Source organism: Aptenodytes forsteri, unplaced genomic scaffold, assembly GCF_000699145.1.
Source record: "Aptenodytes forsteri isolate BGI_AS27 unplaced genomic scaffold, ASM69914v1 Scaffold193, whole genome shotgun sequence".
NCBI lineage: Eukaryota > Metazoa > Chordata > Aves > Sphenisciformes > Spheniscidae > Aptenodytes > Aptenodytes forsteri.
Window position 1 is genome coordinate 9,233,241 of NW_008795405.1, and position 19,749 is coordinate 9,252,989.

A 19,749-nucleotide genomic window follows, 5' to 3' on the forward strand; every position below is an offset into this window, starting at 1 on the left:
GATCTTCTGAAGATAGACATGTGAGAGTTATTTTTAAAAGCATGTGAATCTCCTCAGAGAGCCTTGTTCAAGAATGTATTCCATAACCTAGACTCTTACTCCAGGGTGTTTTGAGGAAAACTAATCTTTTCTTAGATTAGCATTTCCTGAATGGAAGATCTCTACAGGTTAAATTCTGTCAGCCAAATAAAATAATTTTGGGATCAACTGATGGAGTCCAGTGGGGTTGGAGGACAGCACCAGAGAAGAAATAAGGCTCTCAGATGAGAGGAAAATATAACTGGTGACTACTGAAGAAGAACAAGGAAGAGGAAAGCAAAGGTGTAGAACAAGAGAAGGAAGCAAAATGCCTGAAAAGAAACACACTGAAGTAATGACAGGGCACAGAGGGTAGAAAAAATGAAGTAGAAACAAAACACTACTGGGTTGAAAAAAAGATGGATAACAGGAAAGAAAATGAGATTAAAAATGTCCTACAAGTGGTGCTTTTTTCTTTCATGTTGCCTGAAAAGCACCCACTGCTATGAACTTCAGAGTGGAATATATTTGGCATAGTTCTTGATACTTGAATTAAACTGAGATTACTATGTATGTATGTAGAGGCCTAAGTAGGTGTTGTTCTATACTATGTGCTTTGATAGCAATGGTTATGCAAATTTCACACTCAGATGGTGCCAGGCAACAGCTGTGTAACTTTGGTGCTTGTGATCAGGCATGCATATAAAGTTCATTGTAGAATAAGAACCAACTTACGATACAGCAGACAAGCCTTCTCTGCAATTCCACGTTTCTCTCATAGCTGCATGTAGAACATGAGAAAAGCTCACAGGCGCTCGGGGTAATCAAACTTCATACAAGCCATTTTAGTTTGCAATCTAAATATCACCTTATGAGTAGTATCTAGGACTGCACACCACCCAGACCCTCCACCAACTGAAACCTAACTACTATGAGTTCTGAAAAAAGCTCTTACCACCATCTCTACTTTCACAGTTCCTGTTCTTTGTGAGCTATAGCACCCCTAGCATATTTCATGTTCTTTCCACTACAGACATAAGTATGGTTATTTGCATTTTTACATGAAATTTCTATTAATCCCTGAGTGATTCAAGTTCACTGGAAGCTGTACAACTTGATTGTTGCATTTTTTTAAAAGTAATTCTGAATTTTGTATTTTTTCTATTCAGTCAGTTTCAAACCCTTAGATATTAATGAGCTTTTAAAAATAATTTTGTATCTTTGCATTGGTTTGTTTTGAACATATTGCTTGTTACTTAAAGGCTAAGTCTACAAAAGGCTGTAGCCTGGTTTTAATGAAGTTTTATCAAAATTCCGCTGACTTTAATGGTATAAGAAGGAGAAGTTTAAAATAGATTTTCATTCACGCAGTCCTTTGGCATGGACTTTGTTTGTTTGTTTCCCGTGTTCTTTCATTTAAAAGACAGTGGCTTTTACCCAGTTCTTGAAATAATACACGGTGTTTCTTACATCATAACTAGTAGTTTCCTGTTACTTTGGGTCATGAGACAAAAGCATCTGTATTCTAAAGGAGTTTCTTGAACTGACTTGCTAGAACTGCTGTAATACAGCTTGACATTTTCTTTGGCAAATTTCCCTTTTCTCTGTTACTATGCTTCTTGAATATCAAAGAAAAAGGTGTAAGGCTGCTTTGTATCCCATGCTTCTTTGTGTAGTCATATGAATGTTGCTTCCCCCAACTTACAGTGCTAACATTTGATGAAGTAAAACTTAAGTAAAGAAGAACTTACAGTATTGTAAAAGTACTGTGTATAGATGGGACTATCAGCCAGCATGTGTATTTGAATAAAATGGGATTATTTAGTGGTAATTAAGAAGCTTGCTTGTACTACCACAAAACAGCAATCTAGTAAAACTCGGACTGATGGATCCTACAGCTTGGATAAAGTATAAGTTGATATTTGGACATGAGCTGGCAATGTGTGCTTGCAGCCCAGAAAGCCAACCACATCCTGGCCAGCAGGTCGAGGGAGGGGATTCTGCCCCTCTACTTTGCTCTGGTGAGACCCCACCTGGAGTACTGCGTCCAGCTCTGGAGCCCTCAGTATAAAAAAAAGACATGGACCTGTTGGAGCAAGTGCAGAAGAGGGCCACGAAAATGATTGGGGGGATGGAACACCTCTGCTATGAAGAAAGGCTGAGAGAGTTGGGGTTGTTCAGCCTGGAGAAGAGAAGGCTCTGGGGAGACCTTCTAGCAGCCTTCCAGTACCTGAAGGGGGCTTACAAGAAAGATGAGGACAGTAGGGCCTGTAGCAATAGGACAAGGAGTAATGGTTTTAAACTAAAAGAGGGTAGATTCAGACTAGATATAAGGAAGAAATTTTTTACGCTGAGGGTGGTGAAACACTGCAACAGGTTGCCCAGAGAGGTGGTAGATGCCCCATTCCTGGAAACATTCAAGGCCACACAGGGGGGGTTGGACTAGATGACTTTTAAAGGTCCCTTCCAACCCAAACCATTTCATGATTCTATGATTTCAGAAAGAAAAATCCAGTTGTTCAGTAATGTCTTAGAAATAAATAATAAAAGCTTGATAGCCTTTAAACTTTTAGTATATTCTAATCAAATTGTACTTGGTTGACAATAGGCTATTGGAAATCTCAGTATTAGAGATTTACTTTTGTATAACTCACTACAGTTGATGAATGGGATCCAGTTTCTCTGGAGAAGTGGTTAAGTAGTATCATCTGCCAAAGTTACTTAAATTGCTTTAAATCTATCTGCCCTTGTATTGCATTATAGCTTTTTTTTTTTTTTTAGTCCTTAACCTTGTTTGAAATCCACTGTCATTCTAATATGAGTGTAGTTTTTGAAACTTTTATGCAAGTAGTTTCAACTCTTCATTAAATTTTCTTAGTGTACGTGGATGGTGTTACCCAAGATACCTGAAAAGCATAGGTTTGAAGACTTGTTTCTGTATCACAAGTTGAATTTTAATTCAGTTCATGAAACACCCTGAACATCTAACTAATATGGTCAGGATGAAAATAAACAGCAAAGAGAAAATTTTTAAAGCTTTGCCCTTTAGTTAAATATTAAACACCAAAGGTGTTAATATTTTATTTAATAATTAAAATTTTATTTCAGTGTCTGTAAGCATTTATGCAAAAGAAGCAACATCTTGATGTATTGAGATATGCTGCCCATATGGTACTACCAAAGACCTTAGGCAATTTGTATAGAATTGCTTACACAAGCAAGGCCACAAGCATGTTTACCTAGTGAACATGGAAATAGATTGGTATATGTGTAAGGGACTGAGAAGGTAGAGTATATCCAATGTGGACCCACCTGTGGGGCCAAGCCCATCAATGTAAAAGAAAGAGAAGAGCCTGAAATAGTAGTAATAAGAGAAGCTGAGTTCTTAAGACAGGAAGGTGCTTTAGGAAGTATCTAATCTCAGTAATGGATGCAAAATACTTTGTTTATTAAAATAACTCTTATTGAGAAAGAATCTATTGTGGATTAGGTTTCTCTTTTTCCCCAAAAACTAATAAGTCTTTCCTCTATGTGTTTCCCTTCCTTCATAGGGATTGGACAAAGGTTACTTTCACGTGAGAGGGAAAATGCTTTCAGAAAGTAATGATTCAGCAACATATTTTCCTGTACCTTATGACCTGCCACCAGCACAGTATGGAAGTAAAGGTAAGGTGTGACTTCAGAAGAAAAGTAGGTGTATTATATATATGGAGCAAACTAATTTGAGTAAGTCTGAGTCATCTGAACACTGCTATGTTCCAAAGTTTTATTTCAACATTTTTGTGGCATGACTGCATTTGAGGTGGTATCAGTCCCACATTCTGCTTGCGACTTCAAAGAAAGCAACTATAGAGTCTTTTGGTTCTAATTTTTTCTTTATTGTTGGTTAAGTTTTGGATCTACAACCTAAATACTATTTTTTTCATTCCTCTTCTGGGATTCTTGTATGCATTAGGAAACTAGATATTCTTTACGGAAACAAAATGTTTTTCTGCAGAACTAATAGGGGAAGGAGTGTTGAAAGAGGAAGGTTTGGAAGAGATCAGGTGTGAGGAAAAAACAATCCTTTGGAAGTGGGGTGTGAAAGGAATACCATAGAGCAAACGTGAAAGAATTGCTGCAAATCAGAAGAAAGAAGAGTTGCTTTTGGTCCATTCTATATTTCATAGTTTCAGACTTCGTTTTCTTGAAGATCTGTATTGGAATCTTCCTTGGAGGGGTGGAGGGGATATATTTCGTAACACTTGGAGATATAAAAAATCTCAACCTTCTCAGCTTCTGAGACTCTCTCTAGAATGTGCAAATCAGGAAAGTGATAAGTAAGTGCTGCTATGGGGTGATGATGGCTTGAAAACCTAAAAATACATTGAGGATAATGATGTTGATGTGCAACCTGCAATATTTGGGAAGAGTAAATTTTTATATTTTTCTTCTTAAAACTAATGCAAAAAGATTGTAACTAACTTTCTGAGAAGCCATGATCTAAAAAAGACATCATCTACAGCACAGCTTGATATAATAGAGAGCAACAAAGAGTTCAGGAAAGATAGTGTTTATAGCAACTCAAATCTTTCTGTAGATTTTTGAAATAACGAATGATGTGGGGAGAAAGAATGTGTAAAAGCTAAGAAGTAAATGGACTCATAGAGTCTTATATAGTCTTATATAGTAGATAAAAGTAAAGACACATCATTTCAGGGTGACTGAAGTCCCCCAGCAGGATCAGAGCCTGCAAGCATGATGCTTCCTGTAGTTGAAGTAAGAATGCTTCGGCAGCATCCTCTTGATCGAGTGGCCTGTAGTAAACACCAACCATGAGGCTTCCTTTGTTGGCTTGACCTCTGATTTTTCACCCGTAAGCTCTCAACCTGTTCATCACTGTTTTTCAAACACGGCTCTGTGCAGTCAATCCACTTTTTTTATATAGAGGGCAAACTGTCCCCCCACCACCACCACCTTTCTTCCTTGCCTGTCCCTTCTGAACAGTTTATAGCCATCAACTGCAGTGCTCCAGTCACGTGATTCATCCCACCAAGTTTCAGTGATATTGATTAGCTCACAGCTTTCTAGCTGCACAGTGGCTTCCAACTCCTGTTTGTTATCCATGCTGTGTGCATTGGTATAGAGGCACTTCAGCTGGGCTGTTGACCATGTCACCTTTTTAGAGGAACAAGCCCTAATTCCTTTGCAGCACTTCACAGGTGTTACCCTGTTGGTTCCTAATGCATCAGCAGCCCCTGGCTCTTCTGTGTTGCTCAAAACTCCATCCCCTTCCACCACTGAGTCTAGATTAAAGCCCTACTTGCAAGTCTGGCCATCTTGTTGGCAAAGAGGCTCTTGCCCTGCTTGGTCAGGTGAATCCCGTCAGCTCCCAACAAACCTGGCTTCTCACAGGTAGATCCATGATCATAGAATCAAAACCTTGAGTATGGCACCAGCTACACAGCTAGGCATTGACCTGTTCAATATGATGCATGTTACTTTTGTAACTTGCAAAGATGATTTTTCTGCTTTAAGAGCTTACTACTTACCTAAAAGAATTCTTAAATGGTATTTCAGTTTTCCCAGAGAAAAAATACTGGCTCAATGTAGAAATGATAATACAATCTATTATACTGTTTTATTTAGTGTAAAACACGCTGTCCATTTAAGTACTGTTAATGTTGTTTGGGGAAGCGGTGGCAGGGGTTGTGCCTGGGTTACTAGCTAACTAAAGGGGAAGAATATACTACAACTAACTGTTGTGCTCTGGGACATGTACGCATTGTCCGCTTGTTAATTAATGCTCAAACTGATGTTTTTTGGAAGGTTTTTCTAAAAGGTCATACTGAAATTTTTGGAATTTTTAAAACAAAGATTAAAAATTAGAATCTGTGTGTATTCTCAAATGCATTACATATACTATCTTCCTCGTGCAAAAATGTATTGTTCTTGTTTTAATTCCTGCACTTAATCTACTGTGTCAGTGAGTTTTATGCATATTTCAACTAAATGTAAAGATTTTTTTCCAAATAACTCTTCTCACTTTTTGCATGGAAAGCTCATTTCTGTAGAGAACTCTGAACTGTACTGTAGTTCAGTTTCTGGGTCTCAGCTTTCTCCTGTGATATGAACAGCTGTCAGAATTCAAGTTGTCTGGGCTTTGGCAATGGAAGCAAAGTCAGCTGCCTGTGCCTTTTCACATCTCTTTCGTGAATATTCTGTTTCAGTTCCTCAGTGTCCTGGTGGAAAAGATGTTTAAAGAATTCCCATCTTATGGGATGGACCCATAAAATAATCTGTCCTTAACAATACAGTTATCAACTCCCAAAGTCTCTGGAGAGTGATATAAATAGATTTATTTTAATAAAGTCTTGAGAAGCAGAAATGCAAGTAATTATCCTTTCCCTAAAGAAACCATATTGACTGATCCCTATAATTGAAGGAGAAAAGGCTCTGGGGGATTTTCCACGAACTCAGATTCTCTAACCATGGGAAAACAAAGTACACATCACTTTCATATAATCAGAAAAATCCTATCAGGAGCAGGAGGGAGGAGAAATGGGCGGAATAGTGAACAGATGGTCAGGAGCAGGGCCATACATTTGCCATGTAAAGTTCTAAGTAGAAGATAGGTATACCAAATACATTGTTTTTTCCTGTACTTGTGCAAATTCGAATCTTGGATCAGACATACTTAATGTTACAGGATTAGATTATTATATAATGTAACAAAGTGGAAAAAAAAAGTTCCTTAGTTTGTGGAAATAATTTAATTGCAGAGGTTCTTTGTCATTCTGTCCCAATGGCTTTCTGTCATATTAATTGGTGTTTATCAGGTGGGACTGGACTTCCAGTGTGAAAACTGTTACAGTGAAGTAAATGCATCTTGAAAAGCAATAAAATACATCTCGGGACATATAATGATAAATTCATCAGTAAATTAAGTAAATAATCTGTCTGGTTTCAGCCATAATAATTCATGAGGTTGATCCGCAGTCTTTTAAAGTCCATCAAGTTCAATAATAATGAAATAATTTGGTTCCTGTCCTACTTTTCTCTCACCCCATATAACAGGGAGGGAAAAAAATACGGAAGACTTGTCCACCTTTGCCTGGTTTACCTTATTAGTCAGTGGGTTTCATTCTAAAACTCAAGTTTAGGCAAAACAGCAAAATAGGATCTCTTGGAGAAAATCGTGAAGATTTTCTTCCTCCTCCTCTTCCAAAGATTTCTAAAGAGTATAAATTGAGATCGTTGTGAGACAGATAACTTCTTGGGTTTGCACTGTTTTTTTTCTCACAGAGAGATGGATTATCCTTCACTGAAACGTAATCATAGGCTAAGCTTTAGTCACTGAAGGATGTACTGATGTGCTTTAAGATGTCACTGGTAGGGTAATTATGATATATGACCTCTGTGACACATAACATATTTAAAATTTTGCCATTGCTTTCATTTAGTTTTCAGCTGTATTTCAGACTTGCACAGAGCCACATTTTACAATATATGGACAGGTAAACTCCATCTGCTTGTGCCAACCAGAGTCATTTGATCTTCCTGAAGGGAACAAAGAATAAAATTTAACTGGGTCTCCAACCATAGCTGGTAGCTGCATAGTCACTTCAGGTTGAGATGAGGAGTTTGTAAGATTTCTTCTGTGAGAGAAAGCATGCCAGAAATATTTTCATGTCAAGTAGCTCATTTTAACTACATAGGATGATTTAAAAAAAAAAAAAACCAAAAACAACCAAAATGCCCACAAGCAAAAACAAAACAAAAAACCCAAACCAAAAACAAAAGCCACCAACAAACCACACTATAATGCTTGGAAAAAAATATGTTTGGACCTAAAAGGGCAACGAGGCTGGTGAGGGGTCTGGAGAACAAGTCTTATGAGGAGCAGCTGAGGGAACTGGGACTGTTTAGCCTGGAGAAAAGGAGGCTGAGGGGAGACCTCATCGCTCTCTACAACTACCTGAAAGGAGGTTGTAGCGAGGTGGGTGTTGGTCTTTTCTCCGAAGTTAACAAGTGATAGGACGAGAGGAAATGGCCTCAAGTTGCGCCAGGGGAGGTTTAGATTGGATGGAAGGAAAAATTTTTTTACTGAAAGAGTGGTGAAACATTGGAACAGGCTGCCCAGGGAAGTGGTGGAGTCCCCATCCCTGGAGGTATTTAAAAGACGTGTAGATGAGGCGCTTAGGGACATGGTTTAGTGGGCATGGTGGTGTTGGGTTGACGGTTGGACTCGATGATCTTAGAGATCTTTTCCAACCTCAATGATTCTATGATTCTAAAAATTGTCAGAAAGTAATGATAATGTGATTAATTAGCTCAATGAATCGGTGAATCTATGGTTTACATGTATTGTAAACCATATTGTTGTTGTATTATAGTAAGCTTCAGTATTTTGGGCAACTTCATCTGTTTTTTTTTCCTGGTGAGTTGCACTTAACTTTCTTGTTACATTTAAGTGTGATTAGATTTCTGCTTAATTGGCTCTGTTTCCTGCTTTTTTAGGGAGATCTCAGCAGGTGAAACATTTCTGAAACATTTCTCTGCATTATTATTCTGCCAGATTTCAGATTTATTAATCTCATGTACTTGTTACAGAACTCTCTTACAGCACTACTGAAAAGGGGATGGGCTAAAAATATATTTATCAGCAGTTCTTTGAGTTGTGACTGGGTTACAAGGCAGGAATTTATATAAGCTTTTTCTGAGCTCTTAGTTCAAAATGCTCTGGAACTGCTTAAACCCTCTGGAAGAGAACCCCATAAAGTAGGGGGGTAAGTAACTGCTGATAAATGAGTTATTTCTCATTCAGTTTTCTCTTCAGTGTATGTATTAAATCAAGGAAAGAAACTGGCTGTTCAGTTGACTAATAGTATACAGAAAATATATGTATATACAAGAAAATAAGACAGGTTCCAGCTCAGTTCAGATTAATCTACAGTTAGTGAAACTACATGTTACTCTCTATATATGCCAATTGTATGAATTACATTAGTCTTTGGTTATTTTGCTCTTTGTTGAAGATTTCTTTCCTGGGCCATTCTAACAATTTGTAAAAATGTATTAAAGTGTATTTCATTATTTTCCAGCGGGGAAAATCTATTTTACCCTTGGTAACTGGGGGCTAAAGCTGTCAAATCTCATGCTATGAGAGGCTGGAAGAATGGTGGGCAAATGAGATAGAAATTTGCTTTAATGCAAGTTGAAGCACTGTGAAGAAATGAACAGTCCACTTAACAATTCATTAGTTCTCTAGCTGAAATTTTCAACCTCTGACAGCTGTGATTTCATTTTCTTAAAGACGCACAAAAGGATCTGTAACGTGTCTCACAGGAACAGCGCTCTCCGTTGTGAAGGGCCCTGCTCACTGTTCAATATTCCATTGCCACACTTACGTGGAAGAGCAAATTTTCCTTGTAACTTCAGATATTCAGTGCTTGATATTTTGTCTAGTTTTCAATGAGTGGAAATTGGGAGTATGGTGAAATTACATTTAGTAAATATTTGTAGTGATTTCAGGAAATGACTAACACTCCATCTAGTTTATTACACGTAAACTGCTGTTGTGTTGGATAAAAACTTCATGGCGTATTTGTCTCCAGATGTGGTAGGTTTAGATATTTGTGTTTATCCTATTATTTAGAGAGTGGGGATAACTTTCATTTATCCTGCCTTGTGCTAGTGACAGAGTGCCTAAAAGAAGAGGTCAGTGTTTTGTGCAGCTAAGCTAGAGGAATCCTTTATTACTCTGAGCTCCCTTACAGGGACCTGCTGTATCCTCAGGAAGTCAGATAAGTTCTGGGAAAATGTCACTGTACGTGCTCTTTACCTTTCTCCCACCTTTGTTTTTTGTCCAAAGTTCTAGAATTCTCCACTTTCTCTGTCAAGTAATTAAAATATTTTGGAAGAAATTAAGAAAGAAGATTCTGGGAAGTCATTCACATTTTTCAATAACCTCCTTTTTTCTAATTAATATTGCATAGCTACATGGAACCTGTATACTTTCTAGAGTTTGAAAGAACTTGACTGGCAGCATCCTATATGAATTTTCAGAGAACTTCAAGTCCTCTCAGTATGCTTAATATGGTAGAAACTCTAAGAGAATACCCTTTCTTCTAAGAAGATGACAACTAGAAGCTAGTCCTGTTTCTAGTGATACTAATATATTTAATAGAAAATATTTCACTTTTTTAACACTCAGAGTAATGATGAATGTAAAGCTAAGTATGTTTAGAAGTTTAGTTTTCAATTTTTTCAAGCAGCAAATATGTATTGTCATTGTAGTTCATATACTGGGGTGGGTGGCGGGGAGCAGGGGTTGGAACCAATCTCAGTCAGTGTTGCCATCCATTTCCTTCCTAGGTGGAACCAAAAGCATTATTATTGACTGGTAAACCTGCAGTTTGAGATTGCAGCTCTCTTAAGACAGCTTGACATCAGACGCTTCCTCAGATAGCCTCCTAGAGTCCAAGTGTAACATTTGAGTACATGGCAAAACCTGTTTTTCTTCAAGCTTTTTATAATGACCGTGAAGAAATTAACACTTTGTATGAGAGGAAACTTGAGTTACAGAGTCACTATTTAGTTTGACCACTTCTATGTATTGTTTTGATAGGGTTACAGACTTGAAGACCGGAAGGAGCCACTAGATTGTCTGATCTGATTTGCCACATGTTACTAGCCAATTTCTTTGAGCTCAAAGCTGGTGTTTGGCTAAGAGGGATCTTCCAAAATATGCTTCAGAACATTAGTTGAGAGCATCATCATGAGATGGCAAATTCACCAGATGGTCAATATTTTGCTTCAATAGTTGGTCGACCCAAGAATTTAAAAAAGCACTTTATTTTGGTTATTCTTTTTTAGGATAGGTGTATGATGCCCAGTCTAGTTGTTGAACTTACATGTGATTTGACCCATCTTGTGCAGAGTGCAAGATTTGTAATTGAAGTCTGAGGAAATGTAACAATATTTCATCCTAACAGATCAGAGTTAAGGTTGCAGAGAACTCTTACTTGGGCATTTCTTCCCAGCTGCTTTAAATTACCAGCACAAAGCAATTTTATTATGCATGATATACATAGCTTGCATCTTTCTCTTGCTGCAGGGAATAACATGCACGTTTTACATCTGGCAGTTTTAAAATAAAGATTAAGATCATTCCTACTCCAAAGTGACAAAGGACCTCATTAATTTTTAGCAGATAACGTTTGTTGTGTGCAACGTGTACATTATTAACTCTTTGCAAATTGCTGTTTTGAGTAATTGCAGTTGTTTACCTCCAATAGTAAGCTGAACAGCAGAAGGCCATTTGTGGGCAGCAGATGTGTCTTCAGGGCAAAACATTTAAAGAACTTCAAAAAATAAACTTATCTGGTAGCTGATAGTACTACTTAATATCTTGACAGATAAACTATATAGATACAACAGTCTCCTGAACTCCTCTGTTGTTAACCAACAGATTCAGGCTGTCATAACAAAAAAGACTATGACAAAGCTGAATGTATTGATGATACTAAGATAAAAGAAACCTATAGACCAGCAATATAATTAGAGAGTTCCTTGGAAGGAAAACAGAAAATGATCCAGTCTGGTGTTTGGGAAACTTACACACAACAGCCAATCTTACTTAGCAAGATATCTTTATAAATAAAATTTCTTTGTGCCTTTGATAATATTCAGATTTTTATTTCCCTCTAGAATCTTTCAGATGAGTACTGCTATTCTGTTGTATAAAATTATCTTCTCATTGAGCTCCCTTGTCACATCTCAGTTGCAATATTGCTATTATCTCCCTTACCAATACAAGCTTTCATCCTCTCATGAAAGCACAGCATTTCACTTAGAGTGCTTGAGGACTGATTCCCCTACCACTTTTGTTTCACCCTATTGAGAAGTTTCTTACAATAGACTTGCATTACACAAAGGGATACAGCCCCAGGGGTTTTTTGTACCTTTGCATGGGAAAAGGTACAAGCTGCTTGCTGTAGTCGAGGAATATCACTTAATTTGTGATTTAGATATTACACAGTTTACTGACTGAGGAAATCATCTGCTGTATGGGAGGAACTTGAAACTTTAATACATAAGTACATCAAGGGGGTTTTTTAGAACAACTTGGGAAAGGCCTCAGAAAAATGCAAAGGACTTTTTTTTTTCTCATCGCATCAACACTTTGAGAAACAAAGCAAATCCTGCTTTTAAACTGCAGTACTGGGTTTTGTTTTCTTCTTTTTTTCCCCAATGAGTGGTCATTGTCCTGGCCTTCAGGAATTATTACCTTGTTTGTGAATATTATTATAGATCCCATATCTATACCCCATCTGCCTTTCCCCCTTCTTGAGATCTTTCAGATATGATTTTTGCATTGAGAGGAACAAGATGAGTTCCTTTTTAAATGCCATGCTCATCCAAAAGGAAGGGAGAAAAGAGGCTGAAGTATAGTGTGCACCTTCTGCAAATGCTGAGAGGGAGAACTTTCCAGCCTCACGCAGCAGGGAGCAAGTTTGCCACGTTAGAATGTGTATGTAGAATGACTTGTAGAACTCCAGGCATTTGTGAGTAACCTTTCTATATATGTGAACGCTTACTACTTCAAAGCTACATTTTTCAGTTGGAAGACTCACGAAATACTGTGAAAGATGATGTAAGAATCCAGTCTCTACATTTAGAAATCAACCAGGAATAGCTCTTGTCCACATCTCCACTCACAGTGCAAGAGACACTTGTATTTTAAACTGTAGGAAGAGGATCACAAAGATGCTTTAATTGTATTTTATACTTTACTATTCAATTGCATGTTCCTGTAATTCACAGACTTTCCTGGTTTTGGCTGTACATACCGTACTGCCATCTGTCATACTGATGAGAACATGAAGTTTTGAGATGGCTTGCCGGCGTGTTTTTGACCTACACAATATACTGCATTTGTAAAATACTATTGTTAAAATTTGCAAAACAACCTTCTTGTACCATTGTCAGCTCATGATTTCATATTCTATAACATGATCTCAAAATGTGGGGGATTCTTTGAGCGATTAATCAGGTGCACTTGAAAAAAAGTTGTCTTGTTCTCCAGGGCGCCTCTATCTTTAAATGAAATGTGATAGTCTATGCAGTTGTGAGAGAATCTTCAAAAGTCTGCCTGAGTATAACTGAAATAGCGCTTTGTCTGAGATTTCAGATAATCTTAAAGTAGCGGGGGGGAGCAGAATGGCCCCGTTCATTTTACTGTGTGCTAACTCTAGTGCTAGAGTTCTGCTGCTTAGAAGTGAGGCAAGAAGGAAGCAGTGGTACCGGGTCACTAGATAACACTAGTTCCAATAAGGTGCAGTTGAGACAAAATTAGGGTATCGGAAATGAAGAACTGAACTTGAAAGGTGTGGAAGGTAGGTACATTGAGTGCATTTGAAAAATATGGGGGCTATAAATAGGGAACGGTTAGCCTTTTTTTTCCCCAGAAGATCAAAGGATTTAACTTTCAAAAGTTTGGCAATCATTTTAGTGTGCAACAGTAAGCAGCTACGGTCATACAGTATTTGTATACAGTCATTGTCTTTCTCCTGCTGCTATAGCTCCTATTAAAAGTGATAAATAACTTTAAATTGGTTCTGACATTTTAAAAGTAACTGAATTATAATTGGTTTCAGCCATAGTTTTACACATGGCTTATTAAAATAGTATCAGGTGTTTTATAAAACCAACAGCATCCCATTAATAGAACAAAGTTCCAAGTACATTAATAGCTACCTTAAGAAAATTTTATTAAGATAGCCACAATAAAAGAGAACTGAATTAGGTATTGAAGCCTCTCAGAGTGCTTTAAGGGGTGACTGAAGTTATTTCTGTACATCTAAGTCTTCCTCTGCCTGTATGTTTTGCTGAATTAAACAGAGTAACTGCAGATGGTAGTGAAGATGGATAGGTCCAAGCTGCATTATGTACTCCAAGTGACAGATTCCAGTGCTTGAGTGGGACTGGATTTATTCTGATGTCATAGATAGAGGTCAATGATCAAATCTGAATGTATGCTTGAAATCCTTAATGCCTTTTCCAACATTTGCTTTATTCTGTACCCATTCTTATGACTATTAATGTTTACTAAGTGGCAAGGTATTCACCTAAAATACAAAAGGTACACGTGGCTCTCAAGCAGGAGACTGATAAAAGAAGCTTAGGAAAATAATGGTGCTATTTTTTTTTTTCTTTTTTTAAGAGATCACTCAAAGTCTAGATATCCTGCAGTTGACCCAGAAACCTAGAGATGTTTTTTGGCAGTGCACTGTGAGTTAAGTGCTATAGTTTCTTCCGGTTTCTGATGCCTTTTATTTTTTTGTGCTTGGAAATCACCTATGCACTGTAACGAAAAGCTAGCCAACTGCTTCTTCCACCTAGAAGCTATATCATGATTTTAAATCAGGGGAAGACATCGATGTTTGCTTTTATTGTCCTCTTATAATAACATTATGTGAAAGATGGCATTTGTTGCACAGGCTGTTCTTTCTCTGGTGATCACATTCCTGTGACTTGTAACATCCCTATCAGTCTTCATAAACTCTAAATGTAAAGTCTTTTTTCAAGTCAAGCAGATTGAATTTTGTTGTAATTTAAAGCATTTTCCTATTACCCTCTTACTACTGTAAACAAGCACTTTTGTAAAACATTTGCATAGCTGGGATATGTTTCACTGCGACATATGGAGCTACAGTACTAAAATTAAATGCACTCTAGTAGCAAGTAATAATGAGTACTTGGTAGGAATGCTCTCCCTGCCCCATGTTTAACTGGTGTGGTACTTGTCACGGTGTGCTGGTTGTGTAATTTACACATCCCTTCATTACTGCTTCTGTCACTTCCTTACTCTCCTCTTCTTGCTGCAGTAATTCTCACTTCATATATTGTGACAGCTGGCATTGGATCCTGCAAACTTAAAATTGGACAACAGTAATCATAATCAATAGCTTATCTAAAATTTCAATTGACAAGCATGTAGCAAATCTTCTTTAGCAAGTATACATAGTGTATCATGTAGATGAGTAGCTTGTTTTTGATAAATGAACTACCTCCGTCATCCTCCATACAATTCAGTTTAATCTATGCATTGTACAGATTAATGTCACTGTCTTCCTTCAGGGCTCATTTTGTAGATGGAGAAAAGAAGCAGGCTAGATTTATATAAACTTATTTGAGAAAAATCACTGAAAGGATTGAAGGAGTTTTATCTGTATTTCAGTAGGAGTAGCTGGAGAGAAGTAGAATAATAGCTTGGCTTCATAGACCGGCTGCTTTTCTGCAACATGTATGTGGTAGGAGGAAGAGCCTGGGGCAGGCTGCAGAGCTAGCAGTTGGCTCCTGCTGCGTTGCCTTTTCTCCTTCCCAAGAGTGGGAATAGCTTCTGTATTCTGAGAAGCGGAGGGAGGGAACTGTCTGCTGCAAACCTGTTGCTCCATCTAAAGATGTAATGTTTGAAGAAGTGTGGTGTGAACTTGAACATTTCAGAGTTCAGGCAGTGTCATTCTTAGATACTGAGTTCTTACTGTCCACATGAAAAATACTAATACGTTACAGCACTTACTTATAATTCCATTGGGTTAAGAGATACGCAGCACAAAACTTGCTGCCTATGGGCCAAACCAAATTTGGCTGCGTTACTGTTCTTGTATACTGTCTGAAATACAATTCTCTTACAGCTGGTGTGGAGTATGTTGGGTTATGATAATTATATTTAAAATAATATTTGGGGAAAGCAAAGCCTTTTGAAAACTCTAAACCTTACCGTTTTAAAAAATAGCTGAATAAAAATTTCCAGTAAACTGAAATTGCACATGGGGTTACGCGAAAATCAGTGGGAATTTTGACCTTCCTCTTCCTCCAAAGGGAGGGGAGGAAGAGGATCAAAATTTTACATTTAATAACTGAATTTGTCATGAGCATGTTTTTGTTTTGGTTTACAGATCAACCATGGATTTGGAATATTCCTTACACAAACGCCCCTGATACACATGGGAATATGTGGGTTCCATCGTGAACTGTGTGTTTCCAGTATTCTGTGACGTTTCACTTACTGACACTGAGCCCGCCACGCTGCTTGCAAGACTGCTTATTTCTGTTTTTTAAGCTATAATGTCTGCGATAATGGCTAATTTGTAGTTGAAAGAAACATTAAAATGTTGATGATGGGGAGATTCTTGGAGAATCTATAGCCATATTACTATAAATGAACCTGCATTTTTAAATACCTTTTTATATGTTTTTTCCTTACTGTGGTTCCTAATATGCTTTTCGAGATTAAAACAAGTGTAGACTTTTCTCAGAGATTCTCTCTGCGTTTTTAGCTGTAATGAATTTAAAATTTACTGTTCTGCAAGACTGTCAGTTGGCCCCAGTAGCTGGAATAAAAGTTATTGTATGTAACATTTAAATAAAAATAAAGTCAATCTTGTTTATATAGACTTTGTTCCATCTTCTTCTAAGCATGTACATTTCAAATTGGATTGAAACTTTGCTTTGCAATTATCACTTCTAATGCAAGCTCTAATATTTGGTGGTTTGGCTTCTTGCAGTATTTGGCTTCTTGTCAGTTGTTTCCTAATCCTCTTTTTTTTTGCCCCCTTGCAAGCACCCAAGTACAGTCCAAAACACTAAACAGAAGTGGATGGGCTTGGGTGCTGAAGAGTAGTCTTAAATAGTGCTGTGGGATGTATGAACAACCGGTCCTGCAGCCTGCAAATCTTGTAGTATAGTGTGGTACTTCATTCAGAATTCCCCCTGGATCCCAAATAATCTGACTGGGTAGCTGTTCCAGTGCTACCTCGTTCATTTTGCAGTGTCATTCCCCAAGATGGTTTGGAGTACACTGGGAGTGCACTACCTCCTAGTGTTCATCTAATGGCTATCCCTGTTTCATTCAAAAATTACCACAGAAAAGGTGTGTGTTTAGGAAATCATCATGGCATCTGGCTAGCAAGGAGAAGTTTTCTTTCATTTTCCTACACCGTCATAGACCAATCCATAGAGAAACTATGGAGTACTGCTGCTTTTCCATCTTTCATATCCTTTCCCTGTTGTTCTACCCTGTCTAGTTACTCTGGTGCAGTTATCAGATGGTCTTTCAAATCAAAAAGGTTATGGCTTTGAGTTATTGTTGGGGAAATTATTGTACGGTCTCTTATTCAAAGGGTAAATGTAGCTAGATAGTGGAATAGCCTTGCCTATAACACAGAGGAATTTTACACTCACTCTTCACAGCAAGTACCAGGAACTTAGGTATTTAGGTTGCTCGTTTCTTAGCTTGTGTTGGCAATTTAGAGGCCCGGTAATCATTATTATTGCTTTATCTGGTTTTGAGAAGTTTGCAAATAACGTGAGCCGAGTACGGGTCAGAGTGTTGCTGAGATGTCCACGGAACAGGTACGAAGATTGTTTTCTGCTTTCACCTTCCCTCGATTCTGTATGCAGAATCTTTACTGTTTATGCTACATGCAGAAACTGTTTGATTCAGGCTCTGATGAGCCTGAAAAGACAGGGATCAGGGAAGGTAACAGGAAAATGGAGCTCTATGCTCTAAAATCTGAGATAACAACTTCATAGCCATTGTTATACTTTCTTTTTAACAGAGTGTTATCATTTTAATTATTTTCATTCTGTAAGAATTAGAGAAGTTCTAAGTAGGAAGATGTCTGCATATGAGGAAAGCTTTACGAGTTCTAGAAGGTCAGCTAACAATTCATGGACATTTATCCTTAATTTGTGAAGAATGTGATATATTAATGTTACATACATGAGTATTTCTATTTTTATCATAGAGTGGCTTTTCCAGCTCTGCGGCATTTCCTGGTTAAATTCCAGCTGGAATTTTTCGGTTTCCAGGAACTTGGCATGATTTAACTGCAGCTCTCCAGGGCTCAGATTAATGCGGTGTCAGGAGATCCTCCCAAAGTCCGTCGGCGGGAACAAATAAACCAAGCGATCAGTTCTGCTAGGAAAACTCAGGAAATCTTTCCAGTGCAGAGCTGTGACCCAAAGCAACTTGGACGGTGGTGTAAGCATGGAAGTGAGGCACTGCTGGGTGGCAGAGGTGGAGGAAAGAGTGACGGCTGGGGGTTTGGTTTGCTGGACAGTACATGGTGTGAGGCGAACTAATGGTTCAAATAAAGGTTGAGTTTGGCTGAAACAGATACACGTGTTGTTCTGTTTTAACTGTTTAAACAATGCTCTTCCAGAACGGCAAGGAAAACCTGTTTTGAAGAAACTGTCCAAAGATAACGAGTGGCAGAGTGGCAGCAGTCTTTTGCAGTCAGTCCTATGCAACCCAAACACAGCTGGGCTTCATCACATACTGGAGCTGGACGGAAGGCTCTTGACAAAACCTTTGGCCAGAAAATGCCGTCTAGTAACAATTTTCTAGATGTGCAGCCTCTCAGGTGCTAGGACAGACTTAAGAACACTTCTTAACTGTCCAAATAAAATTTTAAATTTTTTCTTGTGCAGAATATTTTGAAATTCCATTTTTCATACCACCCTAATAATTTTTTGTTTCATGTCAGGGCCCTAACATTTGGAAAGTGGAACTATGAGTAAAGAGAAGGAGAAAACAGACAAATTAGTCTAACCCACGGCAGAATGTCTGACATACGGAATTGGATTTGACTCTGGGATCTTTGGTTAAAGTGATATTTACATTTGAGACTCGTGTGCTTCTTTATTTTTAAAAGGTAGTTCGAATTTAAAAAAAAAAAGGCAATAGCATTGTCTGTAGAAGTAATTGTTATTCAGCACAACATCTTTTTTACTCAATAAATTGCTGTTACTTTCTCTTGCTACTGCTGAGAATGAATCGGTTCTGGTGCCCCTTCAAAATTAAGTGCTTTCCATTACAACAGAGTAAGAGTTTATTGTTAATGCATACCAATACATGCTGGTGCAAACAACGTGCATACATTTCTGCGCTGCTGCTAATTAGGTTGTAAAGAAGGAAGTAGTGCATTCTTCTGTGCCTAAATAGCTAAAACAATTTGATCAAGCCCTAGCCAATTTGAATGGCTAATGCAATTGGTTATGTTTTGTGAAAGCTCAACTGACTCCTAACCCCCAGCTGTACAAGGTCCCATACTGGTGTTACAAACCATCCCTCAGAGAGTTCAGAGCACGGAAGGGAAGCAAACTCTGCAGAGCTGCCATACACCCTGCAGAAAGAGAGATCAAGGTGGATAACTGGAAATTTGGTTTCACAATGGCACTTCAATATTGGACTGCATTGCTGTAGCCATTAACATAATGGGATAATACCAGTTTACTCCCTCCTGGGACAAGGAAGGAAACTTGGTGGTTGCTTGTGATTCTGAAAAGGTTAAATCTTCTGTCAAGGGCAGCATAGCATTGTGCAGTTTCTTATTAACTATCTAGAGTCTTTTCACCGCACTTGAGATTAATATATATATAAAGAATATACAAAGCAAGTGATGCACAATCCAGCATCACAGAAGGTAAAAAGGCATAAAAGGTACCATGCGTTTTGTTCCATGCTAGGTGTGCAAACGTGCAACAATATTACACCTGTCTCATTTGGTGGCTTTCCTAAATGTGTCAATGTGCTTTTTTCAGCAATCAGTGATAGGTTAATTCCTTGTACTTTCTTCTGTGTTGTGGTTTAACCTCAGCTGGCAACTGAGCACCACACAGCCACCCACCCACTCCACCCCAGTGGGATGGGGGAGAGAATTGGAAGAGTAAAAGTGAGAA

General features: G+C 38.0%; 1 protein-coding gene across 1 annotated transcript in view; it reads left to right on the forward strand.

Annotated features, from left to right (window-relative positions):
- Positions 1 to 16,377, forward strand: part of TDP1 (tyrosyl-DNA phosphodiesterase 1) — a 51,891-nt gene extending 35,514 nt beyond the window's left edge. The window contains exons 14-15 of the mRNA XM_009280770.1: positions 3,570 to 3,684; positions 15,963 to 16,377. Of these exons, the coding sequence (XP_009279045.1) occupies positions 3,570 to 3,684; positions 15,963 to 16,036 (189 nt within the window). The 3' untranslated portion in view covers positions 16,037 to 16,377. The remainder of the gene's footprint in view (positions 1 to 3,569; positions 3,685 to 15,962) is intronic.
- The last annotated feature ends 3,372 nt before the right edge of the window (positions 16,378 to 19,749 follow it).